This window comes from Ostrinia nubilalis, chromosome 14, assembly GCF_963855985.1.
Source record: "Ostrinia nubilalis chromosome 14, ilOstNubi1.1, whole genome shotgun sequence".
NCBI lineage: Eukaryota > Metazoa > Arthropoda > Insecta > Lepidoptera > Crambidae > Ostrinia > Ostrinia nubilalis.
The window spans coordinates 7,483,045-7,509,334 of NC_087101.1; the positions used below are offsets into that span (position 1 = coordinate 7,483,045).

General features: G+C 37.2%; 1 protein-coding gene across 3 annotated transcripts in view; it reads left to right on the forward strand.

The window, feature by feature from the left end:
* Positions 1-26,290, forward strand: part of LOC135078066 (semaphorin-2A-like) — a 417,995-nt gene that overhangs the window by 360,651 nt on the left and 31,054 nt on the right. For all 3 annotated transcript variants that reach the window (XM_063972632.1, XM_063972631.1, XM_063972630.1), the window contains 5 exons: positions 5,624-5,711; positions 6,293-6,344; positions 6,714-6,776; positions 10,600-10,707; positions 23,535-23,805. In XM_063972632.1, the coding sequence (XP_063828702.1) occupies positions 5,624-5,711; positions 6,293-6,344; positions 6,714-6,776; positions 10,600-10,707; positions 23,535-23,805 (582 nt within the window). The remainder of the gene's footprint in view (positions 1-5,623; positions 5,712-6,292; positions 6,345-6,713; positions 6,777-10,599; positions 10,708-23,534; positions 23,806-26,290) is intronic.

Sequence of the window (26,290 nt, forward strand, 5' to 3'; positions counted from 1 at the left end):
TATTAATTAATAAATCTCATTTCTCAAGAAGTTATATTTATCTCTTTAGAAATCTAGATATTCTTATTTCTTTGAGAAATCTAGATATTATTCTTTGGACAAGTAGGTATTAGAATGATCGGCATTGCCGATTAGTCGGCCGACTAGTCGGCAATTTGAAAACCGATTAGTCGGCTAGTCGGTTAGTCGGCAAAGACCATAGTCGGCCCATCACTAAATTAAAAATTGTTGCAAAATTATTTTATACGCTGTCTCGAGGCTTATTTGAATACGACCACACGTATACGTTCATTCTATGCAAAATATGACGAAGCTTCATATGATGCATACAGGAGTGAACAATATTTAAAACTGGGGCCCGCACCAGTTACAAGTTTATTGTGATCCGCGTATGTAAAAGATTGAATGATGAAAAATGCACTAGCACTGAATTTGTGATTCTGACAGGATTCGCAATGAAAGATAGCACGACAGGCGGGCGCGGCTTGCCGCTGAAATATGTAAGTATTTCATAGTGTCGAATCTCTTGGCTGGAAAAATTCTTGCTGATTTGTACACGTAGTGGCGCGCCGAAAATGTATTCGTGTATTTTCCTCTGCTTTTAGCGTAATTGTTTCTGAATCATTAATAATATTCCCATCCAAGGATATCGTTCTGGGAATCTTGCTAATATTGTGTTTCTTGTAACTAAAATAAACGAAATCGTAATAAGAATGAAATGAAGACAGTCAACATCAGGTTATTTCCAAGCGATCTCTCTAATGGCCGCCGACAGACTTCAAATGTTTTTGTTATCGTATAAAATTACATCGCAATAAAAATGAACACTTTCATATGGCATTTCAAATACATATGTCGTAAAATAATACTTGGGATGAACTCTCGTAGTTGTCTTTGATCTAAGTATAGTTTGAAAATATATTTTGCTAGCAATTTATGCTTTAACATTCAAAGAGAGAATTTTACGGCTGCTGAAATGTTTTTAATATTTTTATATTTAAAAGGGGATAATGCAAATGCTAATATCATTCACTCTCCTAAATATTGATAGATAAAATTATTTGACAGGCGATTTCTACGATCGAAAAAATGCATTTGAATTAAGCTGCAGGTGTCTATACTATAATGACAAAACTTTTTGACATATAAGCTTACATTTTGTTCCTGAAATACACGTCATAACTGTTTCCTCCATTTAGCTACGTTCCTAGGCTTATCGATCTACCTACACGTGAAAGCATGTGAACAGGCATGCCATATAAAGCATTCAGTCAACTTCAGACGTCACAGAGTATGCAAATCCATGCAACAAGGTTGCCGTCCCACCGGCGACGCTGCAAGGCTGCAGTCGCAAGCGCGCCACAGTGCATTTGAAATAAAGAAGTACATATTCATATTAGCTTTAGTCAAAGCCCTATTACTCGTAATCAACCTTAAAATATTGTCTTAGAAGAAGAAGGCTCTTTCAGCCTAAGGAGGCTTATTCATCCAGCTATTGCTAGGCATTTTTTTGAGTTCGTCGTTATTGAGCAGGTCTTACTATGGTTGTGTCCACAATCTGCGAAGATTAATAACATTATCATAATATGAAATTGCATCACAGTGTTTGTAATAATATTAACTAGAGATGGGCCGACTAGTCGCCGACTAGTCGGGAAAGCCGACTATTCGGCATCATTTGTAGTCGGCCGACTAGTGACGACTATTCGGCAAAATCTGCCGATTATAATCGGCGTATTACAAAATTAAGAATAAGAATAAGAAATTTATTCATAATGTTCATTACATGTCAAATTTTCAATATATTTTCTTATTAATAATAAACAATTGCAGTATTAATAAGAAAGAAATACACATCATGTCCAAATAAATTAATAATACAAATAGAATTAATGTCAATTATAGTCTCTTTCACCCAAGATGATCCGTATGTATTTTAAATATGTGAATGAAATAAAACAGAACTCATAATCACCAAGATGATTATGTATGAGGTAGACCAAGGGCGTTTATCTAAACCATTTTTGAGTTTGTTAAGATTAGTTCAAATTACCATTAAATCATCAAAAATGTGTAAAGTTTGTGTAATTTGTCCATATAAAAATTGTGACACTTTTTTTTGGGAAAAAAATGCATGGAAATGCTGCGGGAAAGTGGTAGATTATGTGGGGCTCCTCTCATCGGAAGGATGAGGAATACCCACATAAATAACCCCTGAGCTCCGTCAATCGCCTTAGTGTGAAGAACTATGGGAATCCGGACAAAGCCATCAACTATCACAGTCTGTGCCAGCAATAAAATTGGCGGGCCCTGCCTATCCGACGGTGGTGGTAGTCCGTGCTATGCAGGCGGGGGTACTCCCACGCCCCCAGCTCGCTGACCATCGCCGTGGAGGGTGGAGAGGAATCAATGGGCCTAGGATGCGTGTCGCGATAAGCGAAATTTTGCCCATATATTTTGACGTCGAAAGTAAGAATAATAACACGGCGCGCATCCTAGCCCAGCAGGAGGCGATCATATTGTAACCTCCTCTGACCCCTCCGCCGTCGAAAATTATGACATCTACCTTAGGTACTGTTAGGTGATTGTAATGTTGCTTTTTATTCTTTCTCATATTAAAGATATCTGATTTTTCAAGAAGTTATATTTATCTCACTAGAAATCTAGATATTCTTATTTCTTTGAGAAATCTAGATATTATTCTTCGGACAAGTTATTAGAATGATCGGCATTGCCGACTAGTCGGCCGACTAATCGGCAATTTGAAAACCGATTAGTCGGCTAGTCGGTTAGTCGGCAAAGACCATAGTCGGCCCATCACTAATATTAACCCAATATGATCACAGTTACATTCTTAGGCAATTACCGCGACGCTTCTACACTAAACATTCTGCGTCGTATTAAATGTCAATTAATTATACTTATTTCTCCTGGATTTATTAGCATTTAAGATGCAAAATTTTGAAAAACTTATTTTCGCGGTTGATAATTTAACCCACGATTTCAGAATTCAGATTCCAGAGCAGTCGCCCAGCAAGCGAAGGAAATCTTTACTTTTGCGCGGACTAGCTTTACCGTTTAAACAAACATTGACTATGGCGATGACTGCAACTCAGTCGCGAGCCGCTGCGCCTGCCCAATTCCCGATGCCGATGTCGCATTCCCGAAACGAACTCCATTTGGCGCAGCGAAACATTGTCACATAGCAGACATCTGATGCTCTACGCTGAAATATTTTTAAATTAAACTTTTTACGACTTTGCAAAGTAGATGTTGCAAATAAAGTACTTGAAAACTTGATATTGGTCAGAAAAAGTGGGTAGCTGTCTTTGAGTTCGAGGGTGTATCAAGCATGTATGATCCAGCGCCAGAGGGCAGAGTATAAAATGATAACAGTTAAATTCCATGGCGTGGACAACATAAAATTAGACTCTATAGGTAGGAGTATGTAGGTAGGAGTAAGTGTAAAAAAATACTTTCACGCTGACACACTGCGTTCTAACTCAATACAACTAGCCTAGCCTACCATCTAGTTTTCATACGATGACTCGAACTCTGTTTTGACTGTGTTATTCACTACTCCAGTAACATAATAATTTCAATCACTATTGTCATAAGTATATCCGAAAGACGAAGTTTATGTCTATAGTTCTTAAATCGGATAGGCCCTAAAACAATTGCAGGACAATATTTGTTTCCAGTTTTATTTGTTCGGGCGCAGTCAATTTGTAGTTGTAGCCCGCCCTTATAAAAGTAGCCATTGTTGTTCAGTGCGTGACTCGATCCCGCTCGGCTGTTAGCTGGACGCGTGACCAGCACGTCTAGGACTTTTCTGGGATACTGCATAGAAATACCTACTGCTTAGAATCTATAAAAGCATAGTAAATAGATGTTTACTTGATACATGGTATATACCTATAATTAATTACGTGTATTCTTTAAAAATCATGAAGGATTTGTCACACTGCGGATGCGTTCTGTGGTCAGGTAAAAGTAAACGCAGCCCGCATCATATAACATGTCAATAAAAGTATTTTTTTATGATTAGGCTTTTATGAAGCGCCTTTACACTCCCTGTTTAACCCTACCACTGCTTCATGGACATAATGTAGGCTAATGCTGGGAAGAAGGAATGCAAGAAACCCTATAAGTTTAGAGTGAATCGATTTTCAAATATTAGGCTGCTTTATTTTAAATAATTTCTTTCAAACTTTCATTCAATTATTGAATGAAAAGGGAGGTACAAACCGCGACAATAAAGACAATAAGTACAAGAATCTATAGTCGCCCAAAACAGTAAAACGAACGCACGCACCCCTACGTGTCCTGCGAACTTTAATAATATATAAGACGTGTGCCCGTGCAAATTCAAAGGAATGAGACAATCAGAGAACTCATTCTAGTCAGACCTTACTTAGCGATTCAATGTAATAATAAAAACTGACTGTCAGGGATGATTTTCACCCAACAAATTAAGAAAATACAAGAAAATATTATGAACTGTTTCTGCAAGTTGATCAAGATGTTTAGGTTCCTTACGTAAATAATGAATTATTTATATCATTTCCAAAATTTAGCTACTTTTATCTACACTAATATTCCATTTAAAGTTAAGAGACTTTATTAAACATGAGTTTCAAGTTTTTGGATTTGACGTGTTGATCACATAACTTCGTGTTTTGCAAATAAAATAGCACTCGCGGCCGCCCGCGACTTCGTACGTGTGGATCCCGTTTTACCCCCTTAGTGGTGGACTTTCGTAAAATCCGTTCTTAGTAGATATTTAAACCCTATATGGAACCTATCTGTCATTTCAAGGTTGTAGGTGTTTTAGTTTCTGAGATGTGATTAATCAGTGAGTGGTGTTTCGTGTTTCGCTACATTCGATTGCTACATTCAAATCATATTTTTTCTGGTTGTACGTCAAAATGAAATCTTCACCATCCGTACAGAGAACAGAACCTTTGATGTTATTCTATTCTGGGCTCCAATAGCTCAAACACTCGCGTGTGACCTTCGTGGCCTTTGATGTACCTTTGATCATCTTGTTTATAAAAATATCTGCTTACATTATTGGAATTTAGGACATATCGCGAGTATTTTGTCCTTATTTTATGTGTATGACATACATTTTCTGAAAGGTAATAAATATTAACAAGGATATAATGTTTGTGTTAACGGTAGCCACCATTAAACCGAGTGTACTTCATGCTAAACACCAAACCCGCCGACGTAAGTTGTCCTTTTGACATGTTGTCAAAGTCATAGAAAGTACAAGTCGTCGACATTCTTTTGAAATAAACCCGCCGACACCAATCCACCGGGCTTACGACGCACTTGTAAACCTTTAAACGAAATTAATAGAACGAAACTTTGGAAGAGAGAACATTAAAACTAAATATTGCATTGTACTCGTAGTTTGGCTGTCTAAGAAGTTGTGCACTTTGAGCTTCTAACTAATAAGATAAAGAAAGATGGGCATTTTATTCCTCCCGACATAAGTGGCGGTAACTTGATTTTCAAAAGTAAAATACGTTCCTATTTCCAAAAGTTCGACGAATATTACAATAGCCTTTAGATTCGACATAATTATAAGATTTAACACTGTTTTCTTTCTTTACAGATCATGTACGCGAGTTTTCGTGTGGAACTCTCTACTACAGAACTTTCTTCGTGGATTCCAAACGAGATGCTTTATACGTCGGCGCTATGTAAGTAGATCATTTAAAAAAGTTTACTAAATGACAGTAGTTTAAGTTTATACTCACCTAGGCACGTACTGGAATAATGAAGTTGTAATTTTTTGACCTTAGTTTGCAGCAAACTTTGCAATCTTTGATTAAGAACCCACCCAATTATAAACGTCTATATTATTTTCAAACGTATCGTAAACCGATTTTATACTTTAACGACTCAGTGACACTTTATCACTCCAATAAAAATAAAATAATATTAGTTTATTTACCCTGCCTTCATTTTACGCGAAAGTAGTTCTTAATACGGTGCACAAAGTGCTACATTGTATTTATATAGTGTTTGCTCTACTAGCTCAATATGATGAGGTGATATGGGTCGCTGCGTGTCACGAAGGCTACACAATACAGGAACTAATAAACTGGCCCATTTTCTGAAATAAAATGATCACCGTTAACATTCTTTTACTGCTTTTAGCGACAACATTGTACCCTAATTCTATTTCGGAAAGCAAAAGGAACTTTTGTTATCCCCTTGAATAGCTGAAGTTTGAGTTTAGGTGAGGATGTTATGCTCACAAAGTTTTCTTTCCTTTCAGGGACCGGCTGTATCGGCTCAACATGAACAATATTAGCGCATCGCATTGTGAAGTGAGTTAATATTTATTTTTTATCATACTTGCTCGTTGTGGCTCTAATTGCATCCAAAATTGACTTAATTATTCGACTATCTCTATATCATTCTAGAGCCTGTAATGTGTATCATGTGGGCAATAAACAATATATTACTTCATGATATCGTAGCAAATATAGAAAAGACTTCAATAGCTGAAATTATAATTATAGCATTGAATTACTTTTTCCTTTCTAGTTTTATTAGTTTTTATTTTAAATCTTAACAAAGATTTGGTCTAAAGAGTTTTTGTAAGTATTTAGGTACAAGGAAAACACCCTCAACATTGTCTTTCTAATTCCCGAACCCAGACAAGTTTTCTCTAAAACCTTTATTTTCTTCCACAGAGGGATTCGATAAATTTGGAGCCGAGCAACGTAGCCCAATGCGTGTCGAAAGGCAAGTCGGAGGTGAGTCGGCCATTAAGCCAAATGGAACGCGTCTCTGGCGCAATTTAATTAAAAACTTGCTTATTTCCCGTTGAATTACTCGCAACTAGCACTATTTCTATCAAGGGTTAATCCTATTTTTAACAGTGAACGGCGGGCGGCGGCATATTTCATGGCGGGAGCTTAGAGCGCGCGGTGGCTCGCTATATTAAAGCCGTTAATTTTGATTTACAATCGCGGCGTAAAAGCAATATTTGTTTTATTTCTCGGCCTCTCCCTCTCCAAGATCGGGGAACGATTATTGCGATGCTCGCGATCGACTAATTCGATAATAGCGAGGCTCTTACGGCCGAGTGCTTTTCTTCGCGTTGTGAACGATTTTGACGTTCTCCCTTTCAATAAACTGTATTAGGTTGTAATAAATTGCATAACGTCTAATTGAACAATAAGTGATAGGTTTTCTTTTTCTAACTTTCTTAGACATGTTTTTATAAGTATAGAAATTCTAATAAACTAACAAAATATTCTTTTGAAAATTAAGGTAGGCCTACTTTAGTTGAAATGGAACGCGAAAGTTTAAAATCTTATAAGGTAGGCATATTTTAGGCGCATATTATAAAATTTATTTTTAAATAACATAAAACTGTAGGTACGTAAGGTCGGAAATAATGATACCCTGCACATAAACTGGTTTACTCTTATGTGTCTACGATGAAACGTATTAACTAAAGCAAACTTAGTTTTATACCCGCATGTTGCCGCGGCAAACAGGGTTATACATCTAATAAGAGAGTCATAAAGCTCGAAACCAGAAATGGAATTTCTCATGCGAAATGTATAAAGTCTCAAAGTAAGCAGTAAAACCCCTTTGCGACTCTAAAAGGTATCTTCACAAAAGGCAAAAAGTGTCGCAAGCAAATTCACAAGTTGGTTCAGCTCTGGATACGGCATGTATGGGCGAATAAAGGTCAAACTTTAGCAATAGCGCTGAAGGAAGGCAATAGACAACATGGTCCCAACTCTTCCGATGTTAAAAAAAGTAAATTTGTTTTATTAGTATCAAAGAGGGCCATAAAAAAGAAATCTCCCGAGTCTATCACCTCGCCGGCAGAGGACCGGCCACTCGTGAAGGCTATAATCAAAGTTTCTCGCTGTCGGCGAGTTTTCCTTTCTCTAAACACGATGTCGTAACACGAAAAAGGCTGGAAAAATGCCGTCGGCGAAATTCCCGTTAAGGCGACCACGGCCCGGGCCTGTTGTTTTAAGTTCGCCTCTCTTTGTGACGCTATTAAGGAAAATTCACGGGCGAAGTAAATCACTGTTTGAGATTTTTAAAGAATCAAAATGTTCGCTGGCTTAGGTCGATATGCTCGAGCGGTGTGATCCTGTTATACGGTCCGTAGAATGATTTCGGAACTTCGCAGATTTTTTAAACAATAAGGTTTTGAAGATTGGATTGGAAAATATGAATCTCTTATTTTATAACTAAGAAAAGAAGATTTACAACTATTAACCATCACTAAAAAGAATGGCTTGGTTGCCCTAATTTTCCTTTGATTGTTCATATAACTTTGGGAAGATACTGTCTCTACTTCCAGATATTGACTCTATTGATATATATCATGTTTATTTCAATTGAACCTTTATTCGGTTGTTAGTGTATTTTCTACGACGAAGCAGTTTTTTTTTAGCTGATACATACTTAGGTTTTTCTTTTTGGATTTTTACAACAGCACTTAATTAAACTTTTCCTCCAGCAGCACTCAATATCCCCGATCGCTATGATAGCGACCGAAAAGCAAAAGCGCATTGGCAATGCAAATCGATACTCTTAAAAACCTAATAAACACCGCTACAGGAAAATAGCGTACGAAAAAAAATCATTTGGTCGAAGAACGCGAGAAAAGCCGACCGTAAATCTACTTACGTACAAAGTGGCGAATAATTAACGAAATGGAGCAATCGAAGGCATTAGTTCGGAATGAACTTATGCGAGAGCCGGCTAACTGCCGTTAAAAGAAACTTAGACGTGAGCCTGATTGTTCTTGTGCTTAATTCTGATTGTTTCTGCAAAACAGTTTTCTGTTCGCGTCAGTACAGCGGCTGAACGCTCAGAGTATATTAATCCGATAATTACTTTAGAACAATCTCTCGGAAAGTTGCCTCCGTGAGGCCGAACCAAGAAACTGTGGCGGAGTTTTTGCTACGGAACAAAACACTCCGGTAATTGTTTAGTTATTTACGTGTGGCCACTGCGTTAATATTATACGCCTATTAGAACTCTGCCCGCTTTAATTCTGCAGCGTCGACCCTTAATACAATAATTTATTGGACCAAATATAGCCGGCTGCAAAATAAACGATTTAACCAATTAATTACGTATCACAGCTCCATAATTTTAGACAGGTACGGAACCTCGTTAAGTTGCCAAATTAACGAACATTTTGCGTTTCATAATAATGCTAAAAATAAAAAATGTTTTTACTTTAAAATGCATACAGAATTTAATGTGATTGAGTACTCGGATATTATTCGACCTGCTCTGAATCTTCGAAATATCCATTTACAATTCAGTAAGCGTTACGTTACGCCTAATATTTCTTGACTTACAGCAACAATGAGTCCATTGTTAGTCCTTTGCACATGATTTACTCCCACGTTATTTCCTTGAAAACGTCCCTAATACTCGGAATCTACACAGCGGCGGGTCTGAGGTCATAAATATATCCTCTTGGAAATATGTTGACGTCATTTTTCTATTCCATTTGTGTTTTGGTATGCGACAGTGGCGCCCAGTGCGGGCTGACGTGCAGAAAATTAGTTTCAATCCCAGGGCAACCGCGGCGACCGCCCAATCTGCGACATAGACAATACCTGCAACGCTTTTGTCAAATGCCTTGATGATTTTCGTGCGGCTTGAGTGACTGCGGTCAGTTTTGTTTGGTTACGTACTTTTGATCTTGGCAGTAGATACCTACTTGGCTTTTCTTCTATTTTTATGTTATTTAAAAAAAAATGCTCAGTATTTCCTAATAATTGTGAAAACTGCCTTTTAAATCTGTAAAGGTCCGTAATTTTGAAAAAATATAAGATTCTCCGAACGGGCATATTAAATGACGGCTTGACACAGCATTTCAATAGCACAATATGAAAAAAAACTTTCGAAAGTAAATTCTTAGGAATTTCAAATTTATTTCTTCGGTTTTACTTTAATATCTGAAATTTAAAAAAATCAAAAAAAAAATATTTTATTAAAAATTAAGTTCGCCCAAACTGTCAGTACCAAGCAGACGTGTTCAGTTTTTTGAAAGATTAATCAGTTTTGCGCCGAAATGAACTGCACAGGCCAGTTGAGCGGGATGCTTTGTCCGCGGACGAGCGATGCATTATTTCTGTCGTTCCGAATATTAATGCACCGTTTAATATTTATGTTGGACGCAAATTTGCATAATCACGGCCTGTGAACACTCATACACACTCGTACTTCGCGAATCACTATTATTCCAACGAATTTCGCCCGGGGTATTTAGTAAATAAATTCGATTCCCTCCATTTTGGTCTCGCTCGTTGCTGGTCTATTTTAATAAATTTACTCTTGCGTGGTTACGCCGGAAAAAGATTAATTTTGTGTGCCACTTTTATGGTCTAAATTAAAGCGTCTCGCGCGCTCTCTCGCTATACGTGACAATTTATGCATTGAAAACCCTTGTGATAGAAATAGTTCGCTCCAAACTACGTATTTAACGGCTTAATTTAACTAGCATATAATAAAACATTAATCGACTATACCTCACCTGTTTCTTGTAATTAATTTGCCATATATGAACACATTGTTATATTCCAGCACTTCGACTGCCGCAACCACGTGCGCGTGATCCAGCCGATGGGCGACGGGTCCCGCTTGTATGTGTGCGGTACCAACGCACACAGCCCCAAGGACTGGGTGTTATACGTGAGTACACATTTTTAACTTACATAAAGATTTTAAAGATACAGGGTGAATTGCATAGGTTGTGTCATCACTGTTGAATATTTTTTCCAAAAACCAATATTTTTTCTCGTCTGAATGTTTTGTGGTGTTATCTCGATTGAGACATAGCCATAGATAGATAGAGCCTGTATTTTCATATTTAGACCAGTCATAGGCTTGAATATTGTCATAAGTCTCTCTTGAATCATTATTACATGATACAGCACCTACAGTAAATATAAAAGTTGTACCGTTTAGAAGCTTAACAGCGTTAATGTGTTGTTAAAATTTTGGGTACATTTGCATAAATTAACGCCATCGTACACAATAAAACAGAAACATTTTCACATAATCCTTAAATACACACAGTTTAAAATAAGAACTTTTCCCTCACGCCCTATATTACATACTTTCAGCAATTTCTCTTGCTACAGCATTCGTAGCACGCGTAGAGTTTGACGTAGTAAGCGATCGGTTCTCTGATACTACGAGACTACGGTTAACGTTCTCGTAGCGCTAGCTTAACGTTGTAGCGTCGGAGAACTATGGATGCGCTCTCATGCGTAAGGAATTTGCGCAGATAATGGTAGTTGCCAAAAGCGCGTTCGGCTATGAACACCTACGCTGCTAAAACGTGCTCATTCATATCGAAAATCAACTTAATTATTACTATACGTAAGTGTATATTCGCGTGTATCCAATCGTAAAATTGAACTGCAAAAAAGAATATATACTTCACGTGTCGACACAAACTATTATGTCCAAACTCGTAACCCTCTTGAACTGATTCGCCCCACACTTGGAGATGCGCCAGGCGCAACAGATTCGTCCGCTTATCGTGACGTGAACAAATGATATACTAGATGTACTAAACTAGACTGAATGATTCACTAGCGTTTTCAAATTCATGACAAGTTTTATTCATAGATCATTTCGAGGTCACCAAATACCCGAGTGAGTCTATAATTTCCAATACCATGAAAATTAGAGTCATTATTGGCTGTTACCTACCTAGTCTATTTATTGTCAATGTTATTATCTGTGTAACGCTATTGGTATCTATAAATAAATAAACCACCTTGACTTACAAATTGGTAGGCCATGGGTATAATGATTGCCGTATTTTCTCTCAAACTGTAACTTTGTCACTTGAAAAAGAAATCGAGAATAGTTGTACTTTTATGTACCTAATCTTTGAGTGATAATTATAATTATTAGGTACATTAAATACATAACATAGTTACGCAAGTATATTGCTTAACTGGACAAAACAATACGTCTTGAAGACCGTGCCATCCACAATAGAAGGCGCCTCGTTTTCACGCGATCTTAACCTAATTTTTGCTGCCATTTAAAAAGTTTATGAATTAATATTATCTACATTGTCCCTTTCAACAAATAGATTCTCTCTCTGCCTTATTTTAGAGTTCGTCACAGATCTCTATCTATAACCTTTTTGGCGTCAAATCGTCAGTCATCAACAGCAGCCATTATCTGGAGGCTCTCGCTCGAGCTGATCCGCATGAACCTTGGACCGCTGCCAGGGCTCCACAGGTCCACATGTCGTACGTACGGATCAACATCACATCTCTTTAGTTGAGGGCGCTTGCTGTTCTTAGATGTGTGGCTTTAGATTATAAGACAGGAAACGCGAATTGTAAGAACCTGTTGCAATGCAATTTTGTGTTCAAGAACTTTATTGTCTGATAGACAAGATACTATAGGTGTTTTAAGAAATCATAAGGCCAATTAAAATTAAAATGTTAAATAGGTATTTAACGACTTTAGAAGGCATTTGTTGGCCGGTGCTTCTAGTTTGTACGTTTTACTCTTTAACTATTTTGCTATATTCTCTTCAATTATTTAAATGTGTTGTTGTAAGCGTCAAATAACGGAACATACTAAGCAGATCGCGAAGGTAGCAGACCGCAACTGATTTAGTATAAAAACTTTCCTTTCAATTGCGATTCCATGGAATTCTTTCAAATGATCGTGGATTCCAATTCTAAATAGCAATTTAATAGTGCGCCAATGGAAACGGACAATTTTTGTAACAAATAAAGCTGAATAACATTGATACCAAGCTGTCTATGTATCAAGTGAACTTATATGAGTAAGTTGCTTGCAAAGTGAAATTATGTAAAGGATACGGTGAAAGTACCTAAGCTCCATTTAATAATAATTAACGTTATTTGCAAATGGACTAGTACAGTGTGATATACAGCTTTGCACTAGGCTAAGCCAATGTCTCAGCAACCAGTGATTATTTATTACTAATTATTAATTTTTAATAACTGTACAGAAGCTCCGGTTCATCTGCTAAATACATTTTATATTTAAGTCGATCTTGTCATAATTCGTTTACAAAATTGTCGGTACGTTTTATACTTGGATCAATGTTTATCATAATTCGTTGACAAATTGTCGGTTACTACTGGCGCGAACTGTAGCGTGCATCTGCAACGCCACAGCTCGGGCGCGGAGACGGCAAATTTCACGGACAGTGATTTCGAATGATGCCGTAAGACGGTTTCAAGTCGTCGACGGGATTTCCCTGTGATTTCCTCGTGCTTTCCGAAAGGGTTTCTATGCTATCGAGGGAGGGAATTCTTATTGGTAACGTGGCTATGGAAACCAGATAAGAAAAGTTAGTAAAATTTTTATCGCTACTTTTAAGAAAGCTATCAAAATGGCTTAGCTAGGTGTTTGGTTCTTTTTATGATTTAAGATTTTATAGATAACTATTTTAGATAAAACGACATAGACGTGAGAATAATAATACACAAAGGTAGTATTTAATTTTGAAAATGTTTTGTTTCCTCTTACACTGCAGCACTGATTGATAACGCTTTCATGCGTCAACAAACTGTGAATCCGAATAAATCGAAGGTACGAATTCGAAATTCGCATTGCGTCTTCTAAACGAACGACTCTATTGAGGACATTTATTGTAATTTCCAATTCATGAATTTTACTGAAAATATTCGTGATAAAATAAGAATTTTTCAACACTTTTAACATTATACGAGTACCTATTCTTGTTATTTACACCATGTACAATAAAATTATCATCCCAAATAAGGAAGCAACCAAACATCAACTTCACGAAAATTTTCATACAACATTTTAAACAATGAAAATTCTATTTGGTACCAAAGTTTTAGGTAAAATATCGTGTCATTATAACTAGATTTATTATTTGCACTCGGTCCCGAGCGTCCGTCCGGTCCGATAAGTGCCGTTATTTCCATGAAATTATTTTTAAAGTCGTAAAGCGCTTCACAATAGGTATCGAAAGCAGCCCGCAATAATTCAGGCCGCGTCCTCACCTCACTTTTCCTGCGTCTGACTTTCATATAATTTTATGATGTATAGTGGGTCTGACCCTTCACACGGTTTATCGTGTTTTTCAACGACCGCTTTTAGAGTTCGGCAGTGACTTCGGAACCCCAATAGTTTAGTCATAGCCGTTTATTAGTTAGCAGGTCATCTGCTTTTATGGTCGTGAGAAAGGTGTATTGGGGTTGAGGCGCCTCGATGAATGAACGTTTATGAGAATTTTAATCGACACTTAGTGTGTGTTCCGTTGAAATTGAGGTAGGTATGTTGAGGTAGTAACACAACAAATAAATTACCAGTACTATTTATTTTTTAAACAGTAAGTAATATTATGGTGTATTTTAGTCGGTAATGTCGTACTAAAACTCATTTACTGTAAAGTATAATAAAAAGAATAAACGCTAGCTAAAATTGATATAATCTACCCAAAAATGGAAAATATACATAAAACGGCTAGGGGTCTGGCTGACTCTATAATCATAATGACATATCGCCGGCCATTTTGACCCCTCGCACGTTTTATCACCTCCGAAGCGGGCGAATTTTTATAATCTTATTACAAATTCGCGGTTTAAAGTGTACATAGGACGGGTTTATTGCACATAAAATGTATTGTAAACACGGATGCATCCTGCTGGAACCTCAGACGGCACCCTTCCGCCTCAGATAAGAACGAATCCGCATACAGACAAGTTTGAACATGAAAAGGGTATGAAAATCAAATAATGTTTTACGCATTGTTTGGCACAACGGTACAGCAACCCTTGTAAATATGTTGAGTTTCACGAAAACGGTGTAGACGTGGAATAGGTTTTTATCGGCCATAAAACTGAAAATTTTGGAGCAATCTCAAAGCCGAGCCTTTGTTTCATAATCCATGTAAATATTAATGTCAAGAAAGTAAATTACAACATAGTAAAGTCTTTACGTTAATCGTAAACTGGCTGTGAGTTAATACGTAATCAAAAGTTTTTACGAGTCATAACGAAAGTATTCAGATTTGAGAAAATCTACTTTTTACGAGCATCCATAAATGATGTAATCTGAAATCAATGACACGTCATATTAAGTACCTAATTTAAGTTGTGAGCGGGAAAAATTGCAAGTTGCATTTTCCACGCGTCGCATGATTTATTCCAGACATTTCTGCGGTGGTGATAAATCCTATTATAAGTCAAATACTCAATGTAATAGAACGCCAAAAATTGAAAATATATTACTCCCGGTTTGTGGGGAAACGGGATGGGGCGTGATCCGGCCATTGTACAGAGCACTGCGAAAACAGAGATAGTCCTCGATTCAAGCGCGGACCGTCTTAATTCCCTTTCAAAACTGATTTGTTTTACTTTCATATCTTCTAAAGCATCAGCAATTGAGATTCGATTTAAATATCCTTTTATTCCATTTCAATGTTCAAGCAACAATAGTTTTGCAGCACTGGAATTACTTAATATTTCAGGCATTTGCTGTTCTTGCGATTTGCATAGTTATTGCTGTAGTGGATTGTAGTTTTTAGAATATAATATTAATGTTTATTTTTCAACTGAAATGGAAGCTGAAGCATAAGTTTAATGCTTATTCAAATAGTATTCTTATCTTATGAAATAAAACTACAACAAAGTCCAATCTCGTAAACCGCAGGCATGAGAGTAGTGCTAATCTGGGAGTTGAGTAATGTGCTCACTCCCCGGCAGGGGTCGCGTCAGTTTCAAAAATTGAGTGAAATCGCATGTGTGGAATTTATACGCGCTGCGTCGCGGGCGCATCCAGCCAGCGCGCGTATTTGCTCTAGATAGGGTTGCAAATAAAAAGAAATCTATGTCAGTGGTGAATATTTTGTACAAGGATCAAAACCGCGTTAAATACGTGAATTTGTAACCTTCACCTTCATTCAATAAGCATGTACAAATTCTTTTGTTCATTAATTAATCTGGCACCAAAAATGTTAAGTGATCGAAAATAATCTGCTTCTTAATAAAATAGAAATGTATCATTATGCAAACATTTAACCGAACATAATGTAGGTATAGATAGCAAACCTAACTTCGTCATTACATCAGACTTTACATTATGGTGATAAAATTATCGTTCATAAGATATATTCATTTATTTAGATGCTACATCCTTTTCAGAAATGTGTAGGTTTATTAATTTAGACATAAATAACTCAACTTTTAGAAGCAAGAAACAAGGAAGAATATTTGTAACATAAAACTTGTTTACAAATTCTGAAAAATGTATCGCGGCAGCCCTAGTGCACCGCGGTTGTATCTATTCCGTTACAAATGACCGTCCGATTGAACGCGTATTGGAAACAAATGACGTGGCTTGTTTCGCGAGTTTTTATCAACGTTCAAGGGCAATTCTGTTTCTTATTATTCGACAAATCGCCTTTCAAAGTTTATTCCGAACTTTTTGCCGTTCGCTGAACGATTTGACGCCGATTGCTTTTCGGGGTTTCGATGGAATTGCTACAGAATCACTTTAACTTTTAACGTTCAATAACCGAACTGCTACAACGGTTGTAACGTTGTATTGACGTCATTAAATTATGTTGTTTTATTTGGAGTTCAACAAAAGATCTTAGAAGAAACTTGAGTGAATTCTTGTGATTTACAATTATTAAATAGTAATACTACATAACATACACTATAATCCGACACACTAACCTGCCTTGTTATGCATAAAAAAATTCAGTACCTATCTTTTAAACCACAGGGCCATAGTAAGCAATTCATAATAACCCAATTAATATAAATACTAAGTCACACACTCGCAGTGAAAAAATGGTTTACTATTAACATGTTTTATTACCTAAAACGGTATCAGCAAATCCTATTACCCTAATTCGTCAGAATTCAGAAAAACCAAAAAGCAACAATTTCACTTACACCATTTAAAATCGGATAAACAAAAGCTCATTACGAATACTTGAGAAAGACCAAGCGATAACGCCTGGCATAAAATAAAACACAGGTAAGCATTAATTCGACGCCGTTCATCTGATTTAATGCCACTCAGGCGCATTACGGGATCGCACCGTGATTCTTTCATTTAATTTCTGTGACGCAAACAGATCCAGCGTTTTCAATTTAAATGGGCACAATCAATAAGCTGGCTTATCGCATTTTTATCCGAACAAGACGAACGCGATGTGTTTTAAATAAGCCAAGGTACAAATTGCTCTATTGTTATTTGCAGGAGCCGTAACAAACGAGCGGTTCGTTTTTGCGCTCGTTCTTTTCGGTTAAATGTTTGCCTAATGCATTGGAACTGAGCGATTGTTTTCGGTCATTGTTTTATTACGGGAATGGTTGTAATGTCTTTAGCGTATTGATCTTGCTCGGATAAGGTATAGCAACAATTTGCAAAGTAACGTAAACAATGTTTTTTTAAACAAACTTCGTGAATTTTAATTTCTTGCTCCTTTCACGTTTCGATTAAATGGCTATATCTCAATTGACAATATCACGAAATAGGGTCGAAAACTGAAAAATGGTGCATTGTCTAGCTAGAGGCACTTAACCAGTGCCTGAAATGTTCTAACTTCTATATCGATTTTGATGCAATAAAGTGGCGAACCATCAACTGTTTCGTTCCTAAATCAATAATTCACCCTCTAAGCAATCACGAAAGAAAATCAATAATTTAATTACCCATATACTGAACGAGTATAATCGTCACTACTTAAATGAAAGCCCTAAGAAAGCTGCAACAAAATGTAGAGTCCATACACGTTTGAACTTAGCCTATATCTTGTCACAATAATGTCCACGGTAGACTGTTATCCGCAAACATTCGCAAAGTAATCCAGCTTTCACAAACCTACATAAAAACTTTTATGGCCTAAAATAAGTTTCCAACTTGGAGCAGTGTACATATACTTGAAAGTTTAGACGTACGAACTTCGAGAGCTTTCCTATAGACTTTGCCATAACAACTCCGCAAAAAGTTCGCCTCTCAAGTACTACAATCGCAGATTTGCCTTTGCATGGTTAACATGGATAAAGGGTAAATGCTTTTGTTTTGCACTTTTGATAATGTTCCCAACTTTATGATTGTTTTTTTACAAGCAGTGGTTGCTTTTTTAATATGGCATTTTCTCTCTTAAGTTGTTTACCTGAAAAACTTCGACGCGTAATAAAATCGAATACCGAATATGTCAATTCACATGAGTATTGAAACGGGTCCTCTCGTTCCTTTTAAATAAGGTTATCATGTTCGTTCCATCTATTCATTTTCCGATATTATTTCTGCGATATCAGGTGAAACCGATATTGAATAAGTCGACTCGATTGACACCTGACAGCACGTGGAAGATCTCGTAAAGGTCTCGTCTATTTGAAAGGGCCTTTACGAGTATCTTGGCTCTATATTGATGCTATTGTCAATTACACGAGCAGCGTGCATCTGCGTTGAGTGCACTTCGGAAAATAGCTTTATAATCCATCGTTAAGTACGAATATCTTGCACCTATGCACGTTGCACGACTCTACATAGATATTTGAAGATCTATTCTACCACATAGGAATTTGTAAACCGAACCCGTATTGAACTTCAAATTTTGTAAGTAGGAGAAACGGCTTTCAAAAAAGCTCAGTTTGGTACTAGGTACTTTAAATTAAAAAATAATACCTACGGTTATATCGGCCTACGGCAGAAGCAGGGTTATATTTTTTACTCTTCTGGCCTATGAATACGCTTCTCAGTGACTTTATCCAGGTCTGATTCATAGCATATGCAGAGGTACCGTACCTATAGCGGTTTTTATTCGCTGCGGTACTCATCGTAAAACTTAATAGCGAGTGCACGTTACAGACAGTTTCGAGTGCCCATAATATGCGCTTACATTTTTAATCAACTGCAAATGCAGTTGTTTTGCTTCGGCGCTACTTCAACCGTTCCTGTATAATTATTCTTCGTAATTACAGTCCATGTTACGAGTAAGGCAAGTCTATGTTTACCTTAATGTCTTCAATTTTTATTTCCACCATTCCGTACTATTTTAGCTAATTCTAGGATCATAAAATAATATTAAAGTTGAGTTTTACTGTTTGCAAATTGAATAAAATATAAAAAGCTTTTAGCTTAAACCGTAGTATGCAGTTTTTTGAACTAAAATGGTTATATTTTTTGCGGAACAAATATATCATGAGTGGCTTACACGGCAACAAATAACTTTAGGGTGGGTATACATTGGTAAAAGCGAGCACAACTTATCTATATGAGGTTCGCGAACTTAATATGCAGATCTTGTTGGGATAACCTTCATTAGTTATGAATCCGCCAATTGGGGTGCATTAATTTGTATTTAAGTATATCAGACACGAATAAAGGTATCTATTTATACAATATTTTATCATCCAAATTATAGTTTAAAGTCTGAGACGGTCATCTATTTCGATTTCATGGTGTCAACATGATGGTTTATGATCTCCCTGGACTTCGGGTGGCTTAAGTAAAGCCTGATAAAAAAAAATCACGACAAGAAGATTCGCCGCCTACGTCACTACACGAATGTTCTATCCCAACGCTTACACACGAATGTTATAGTGAACACGCTCCTTTACACTATACGGCGCCGTATATCACGGGTGCAGGTGCACCTAGCCGTCCCGAATTAGGGACCTATATCGTCGAAGCTTTACGACTGTTATCTCCTTTATTTTATGGCTTCGGATTGGCAGTTTTAATTACCTTCACCTTACATTATGACGTTAATTACTTGTGATACCTGAGCGATAAGGGGAATTACCTAGATTTATTTTGTCTATTATTTCATTCTGATCTTAAACTACTTTATGTCCCAATAGTATGGCTTAACTTAATAAAGTTTCAGCTCTTATTTGTAAGTATACTGTGTCTAATATCAAATGTGCAAATGTCAGTAGGTCAACCATAACATTTTATTACAGTAACGTGTACTGGGAATTATCTGTCAAAAAACAAGGGCTCTTCAGGCTTGTATTTGCCTTGTCTTTATATTCTTGTATAATAGGATACATACATAATATTCAGGTCAAAAGTTCCCGGGGGTCTGCCGGGGACATCGTTTGAGCGAAGCCGCCGGCAACTCAGATAAAAATCTCCAACATTTATTTAAAACATTTTCTAAGTAATTAGCATTACTCACTTCCCCGACGTCAAGCGAACTTTGCCGTCACACTTGAGCTAAACTTGTGCTTATTTCTATTTCAGGAATGCAAAATGAGCTTTGTATGCAAGTGATACGAGTACAGGCCTCTCAAAACTTACTGCTCCTAACTTCGGTAGCATTCTGATTATGCAGACTTTTGCATCTCTTGGGGCCCAGCGAGACATGGAGGTGCATGTATTATGTATATTTCGTTCTGTGATACAAATACCGATCTTCCTGGAGTTGATTCAAATTAGCCTTGAACGTGGCTAGTCTACGCGAGCCAATGTATTCCATTGTTCATATTATTGATCTTTGCCTGGTGATATTTAGTTACTTCGAAATTAAATTCGAAACCTTATCCTAATTTTTATCGACAACTTTCGTCTTTTTTATGAAATTAAGGCTCTATACATAACATTTTAAGTACCTATATTTTTAAATTAGACCATGATATTAAACTCTAGTCAGAACGCGATAAAAACCTCTAAAGCTCCTTAACAACAACGCTGCAATTTATCTCCTGTACGATTGACTCTAACTGTAAGAAATATAAAATTAGCACCAGGCCTGGAAGTCCTTCAACAGAATGTCAATACCCGCTACCACACTAAATAGTTTCACAACATAAAGCAACATTGCGCTTATAAATTCCGCTCAGAGCCGCTATTAGCTGATAGTGACGCGCGTCAGAAGTTAGTCCCGTTCCCGTTCATCCCTTGTGCGTTCGAAGTTAACGTCGAACGACAGCCTACATGTTTGCGCGGTGATATTAGTTGGCTATAGTTTGATTATAAAATCATTTATTTATAAAATGTGTGTGTATAAATTGTATGGGAAAGTGAGCTTCTATTCAATACATTAAAAGAAATGAATCAAATGCAAAATTAGGCAATGTTGTGCTATGTCTCTATTTCTCGCTTCTCTTCTTATTTGCCGGGTAAATACGAGACTAATTAAAAAGTATTAAAGTGTTAGTAATCAGTAGTAGTTTAAAACTATTGCAGATCTGCGCGAGCAATTGATTGTTCTCTTAAAACTTAATTTCTTCGTTTCTAAACCTTACTTTGCTAACAATGGCACCTAGTAAAACTTTGTCAGAACGTGTTGTTGCAGCAATTGGACATCTTTTAAAGAAACAAGAACGTCGTCTCAGAACGTCTTAGAAATACCTCGGCGCACCTGACCAGGTGACCTATTTACACTGTAAGGGAGCTGAAGGGAAACTATCGCGACCTTATCTCCTCGTTTAGCGATACCAGCGCCCCCTATACGCTCGTGACGTATCGGGAAACCATTTTGCAAACGCACAGATACCAACCAGGTGAATGTAGAATAACTGGCCATCGTTTTTGTGGGCCTTAATTTTTGTTGGCCAGAAAAATGTGGATTGTTAAATGCATAACCCGATCGCCGCTGAAACTATGCCGCGGATTTTTTTCGTAATATTATTTTTTAACTTGTGTTTCATTCTACATATATTATTATATAATTTTACTGTAAGATGAAATTTTGATACAAAAATCTAATTGAATGTTGAATAGAAACAAGAAATGTTCAAGCCAAGTTTTGTTTGAAAATGAAATAATTCCCGAAGCAATACAAACGTGACGCCAAACATCGCATCCCTGACACCGAATTACATAAACTGGGTAAGTCCGGGTCCTTTCACTGTAAATTCAATGGACGCCCATCAGCCACCGTCATTGAAAGCTGCTAATTTCGTAAACAAACAAAAGTATGGCCTAATGAGGGCCGGGCCGCAAACTTTCTTGCTCCGAACGCCCCGGGCGCTTCCGTCCGATCCATTTGCTTATTTATCCCGGACTTACGGCTCTGTCGCAAAATAATACACCATTCAAAGTGGTTTGCTATTTGGTGTGATTCTAAAGTATTTGCCGAGGGTTTCCGACGCGTAATGGAGTTTTGTCTCACACGGCGCTAAAATGTTTTGTTACGTGTGCCCCAACTTTGCACAAACGGTAACGCATCTAATTGTGACCCTAAAGTTTTTGTACACAATATTTTTCGGTCACATAAACCATGGTTTATACCAGTAGGCTGTATTCATAAAAGTTGCTAATAAAAGTAATTTAATGGATCAATAAAATTTTAGTATCTAATTAGTTAAACAGTTTTAGACTTATCTAATGAACTTTATAACGCCATTGCGCTTGCATATTTCACATAAGGATTTGGTTTAACCACTGCGTTAAACGAAATTTACAAGCTAGAATCCAATATATTAATCGTAGTGTGCGAGTGAATAGCAAAAGTTGTGCCCGTCCGTTACATCCGCGTGTCCAGCCACCGCATTAGGGTGCCCACAATGGGTTGCCAACACGAGCGTGAAGCAAGAATAAGAAAAATCCCGCTCCTTGGGGGCCCGCGGCATGTCCTTGCATGCCTAATTTAATCCTCGGCTTATTGAAATAAAAACGGCATAGGTTTTCGACAGGTGCGGCGGAGCGGAGGGCGGCACAGGTGGCCCCGATGGTCGCAGCGTCGTTAAAATTTACATAAAGTCTCAATCCACGACGACGCCGCCACTGCCCACCCCACGTTTATGCTACATTTAGTAATTTTATGATAATTTCGAAAACCGTACCGCCACCCATCGCATTATACTAATAGAGGAATCCGCCGAGGACGGCTCGTCGAAAAAACTCGAGCGCCTCCAAAATAATAAGTTTCGGTTAATAAATCGCGTTCAACGTGAAACGAACATAAATTTTTTGGAAAAATTAATAGCAGATGTGTTGTTGAGTTGTAGGGGGCTGCAGGGGTAGGCAGTTCTGTAAGTGACTTTGAAACGCATAAATTCGGTTAGGTTTGTATTTTTAGTGAACTTTTTGATTAATGGCGCGTAAAATGAACGTGATCGCCCCCAAAATATTCTACAATATTTTGGATTTGTTCTCCCTATTAGGTAGGTACGGCGTGTCACGATACGCCAATAATATGTTTCACTCAAAGGAATCACAAATTAGACTATTTTGTTTGTTTTACGTATCATTATTTTATTTTAGTTTCACATTACGTTTACGTTTACTACGTGAAAATAGACTATAACATAACACAAAGGAGGCTACGACAAAGCTATTTCCATCCATATAGACATTATTAAACTCAAAGATAAGCTCAAACAACATAGTATCTCATATCCTAACCGTAATTGTACTGTACAGCAATAGAAATCAGGCGAACCTATAAACGACGGTAACAAATTGTACAGCCGATACGGCGAGGCGATATATCAGCGATATTGTACCTGCAATACAAGACGACACCTAGTGGGTAGGCAATAAAAATAAACGCTATTCTTTTGTTCCAGTCGAACCTAACGCACCTGCCCCGGCACGAGTACGTGCCCGGCATCGGAATGGGCGTCGCGAAGTGTCCGTACGACCCGGCAGACAACTCCACGGCGCTATGGGTCGAGAGAGGCAACCCTGGCAGTCTTCCAGCACTGTATTCCGGCACCAACGCAGAATTCACCAAGGCTGACACCGTCATCTTCAGGACTGACCTCCACAACCTCACCACAGGGCGACGCGAGTTCTCCTTCAAACGCACGCTGAAATACGACTCCAAATGGCTCGACAGTAAGTGTTATAGTCACATTCACAAATTCACTATGCCATAAAAGCTTTAAGACTGTTCAAATTGCATTCGACCATTTCTAGAACCATCTGCATAGTTATATGGACATTGGAGACTGGAATATTATTTTAAAGAACTCTAAAGTTCGAACTTTGGGCATAACCCTACAAAATGTTCAATTTATTTCAACCCCTGAATGTGGAATCGTTTTACAATTTTTCGAATCCATCCATCGACTGCTCGTTATAAATCAGCGAAGTCACGGTACACCGATTCGTGTACGATTCGTGTAAAGTGTAAACTAATCAAAATGGAAAGCGATCATCGTTATGGCACACGGTGAACAATTGCCACGCACCGCTGATCGAGCTTTTCCCGGTAATCATTAGACAAATGTCCGAATTATCAGCGTTTACCCGATTTACACGGCAATCGCCCTATTTGTGATTAAACAATGGAAATTAAACTGTTTTCGCTCTAACGAACAATAATATGCCCCCGATGCCTGCCCCGATTCGCCAGTTATTACGCCTAGTTTGAGTTCTTATAGAATAATTGAACTACCTATTGGAGGTAGTTGATACTTGTGTTTATAGTTTTGGATTCGGTTTTGGTAAGGGCAGACCTTTTCATTGAGCGATCAAAATTTGTAAAATCAATGTAGAGTTTAATAAGCCACAATTTTAAAATCGATGCGTGTTAGTCAAAAATGTTAATACAAAAAAATAACTTTACTTAGTTTCAGTACGATTATCTCAAAGAAATAAAGCCGTAAACACTTTAAGCAATAATTATAAATTCAGTTCCTTCGATAGAAATAGGATCTGACACAATAATCTACAAATTAATATCAACAAACTCGATTAAATACTACTCTCATGCTTGGATATTATTGGAGGCGATGCGCTCAATTTCACCGGTCCATTTGAAACGTTTGTACCAATTATAGTCGGATCTAGTTCTTCTTTAATTAGCGGAATCAGAACTGGGACAAAAGGGAATAAGCCCGTTCGGCCATTAATTGCGATTGCCACAATAACATGGGAATAGAAATTACCGCCGACAAATTTGCGTAATTTTCGTTAATAATATCGCTTTGTTCATTACCCGCCTTTATTGCTTGCGTTTCAAACGCCACTAACAGTTAATTATTTTCATTTAATTTCAATTTATTAACCCTTTTGTGATATTTGCTCCGGTCTGTGTTTGTCTGTTTCTCGTTTCATACTTTTTAAGATACAAAGATACTACAAAGACTAGGATTAGAATATAATTAGTATCGAGTTGTAAGGTTTATTTATTTTTGTTGACTTTGAAGTAGATTTTCGCTACCATAATGAATTATGGTAGCAAAAATATCTACATGCGCTCAAGAAATATGACTGTATCATGACTTTGAGACATAAAAGGTATATGTTCGAGATTCTCTTTCACAATATAACAAGCCTGTATTTTAATTAATACAAAAATAAAACCGGCATACAATAATCCAGGAATCCCCTAGAAACACAAAAGTATACCTAAAGTTTAGGTCCTAAACCAATCTACCTAAGTACATACGTGAATACGTGATCGATCCAAGCCATACATTCCAATCAAAACCCATTCTCCCATCCTTGATTCAAAGCAAAACTATTTAGGTGTGATTGCATAATGAGTACGCATTCCAAAATCAACATCGATTCACGGGTCCTTCATTTGTGGCGACAGGTATTATTGAATGACCGATATTTAGCATTAGCCGATCGGGCGCTCGATGGGTCCTGTGTAGAGTTACCATGCGTCCGAATTTGTCCGGACATACCGGACTTTTGTTTTTGTTCTATTTTTTAAGTTAGGTATGACCGATGTTCCAATGACAGTTTAACTTTCCCCCGAGACAAATTTGACTTTCATTGGCTGGGTTTTTACTGACGGTCAAGCTGTAGATCCTGGCTACACAAAAATTGCAGCGGTGGGAACGAGAGGGTGAATAATCCCGTCTAATTTGTCAAAAAATACAATAAAAATATCATATAAACTGTGCCTTTTTCAAATTGGTAACCCTAGTCCGATATGAATTACCTAGCGTGCAATTTGGCCTGGCTTAAACTAGATTTTGAATGGGAAAGTAAATAGTATTGTCACATCGAAAGGAGTTTAGGAAATGGATATTAAAATCTAGCCTGTGATTATGGACCAGGAGGAGCAAGATAAGATAAGATGACCTGATTATATGTATTTGAATGCGATTTTCTTTTGTTACTGATCAAATCAGTAATTCAATGGATGAATATGGAAAGTAATGACATACCTAGGTATATACGCAGATTATGAAAATATTCAATAGTTAGTAATAATTTCATTTTTTATCGTTCATCTGAATAGGCCTGTTCTTTATATCTTTCATTCCCATAAGTAACATACTACATAATAAGTAACTTTATTCTTAATTAAAATAAATGATCCAGTTATAACGAGCTTAAATTAATACTTTCACATAAAATC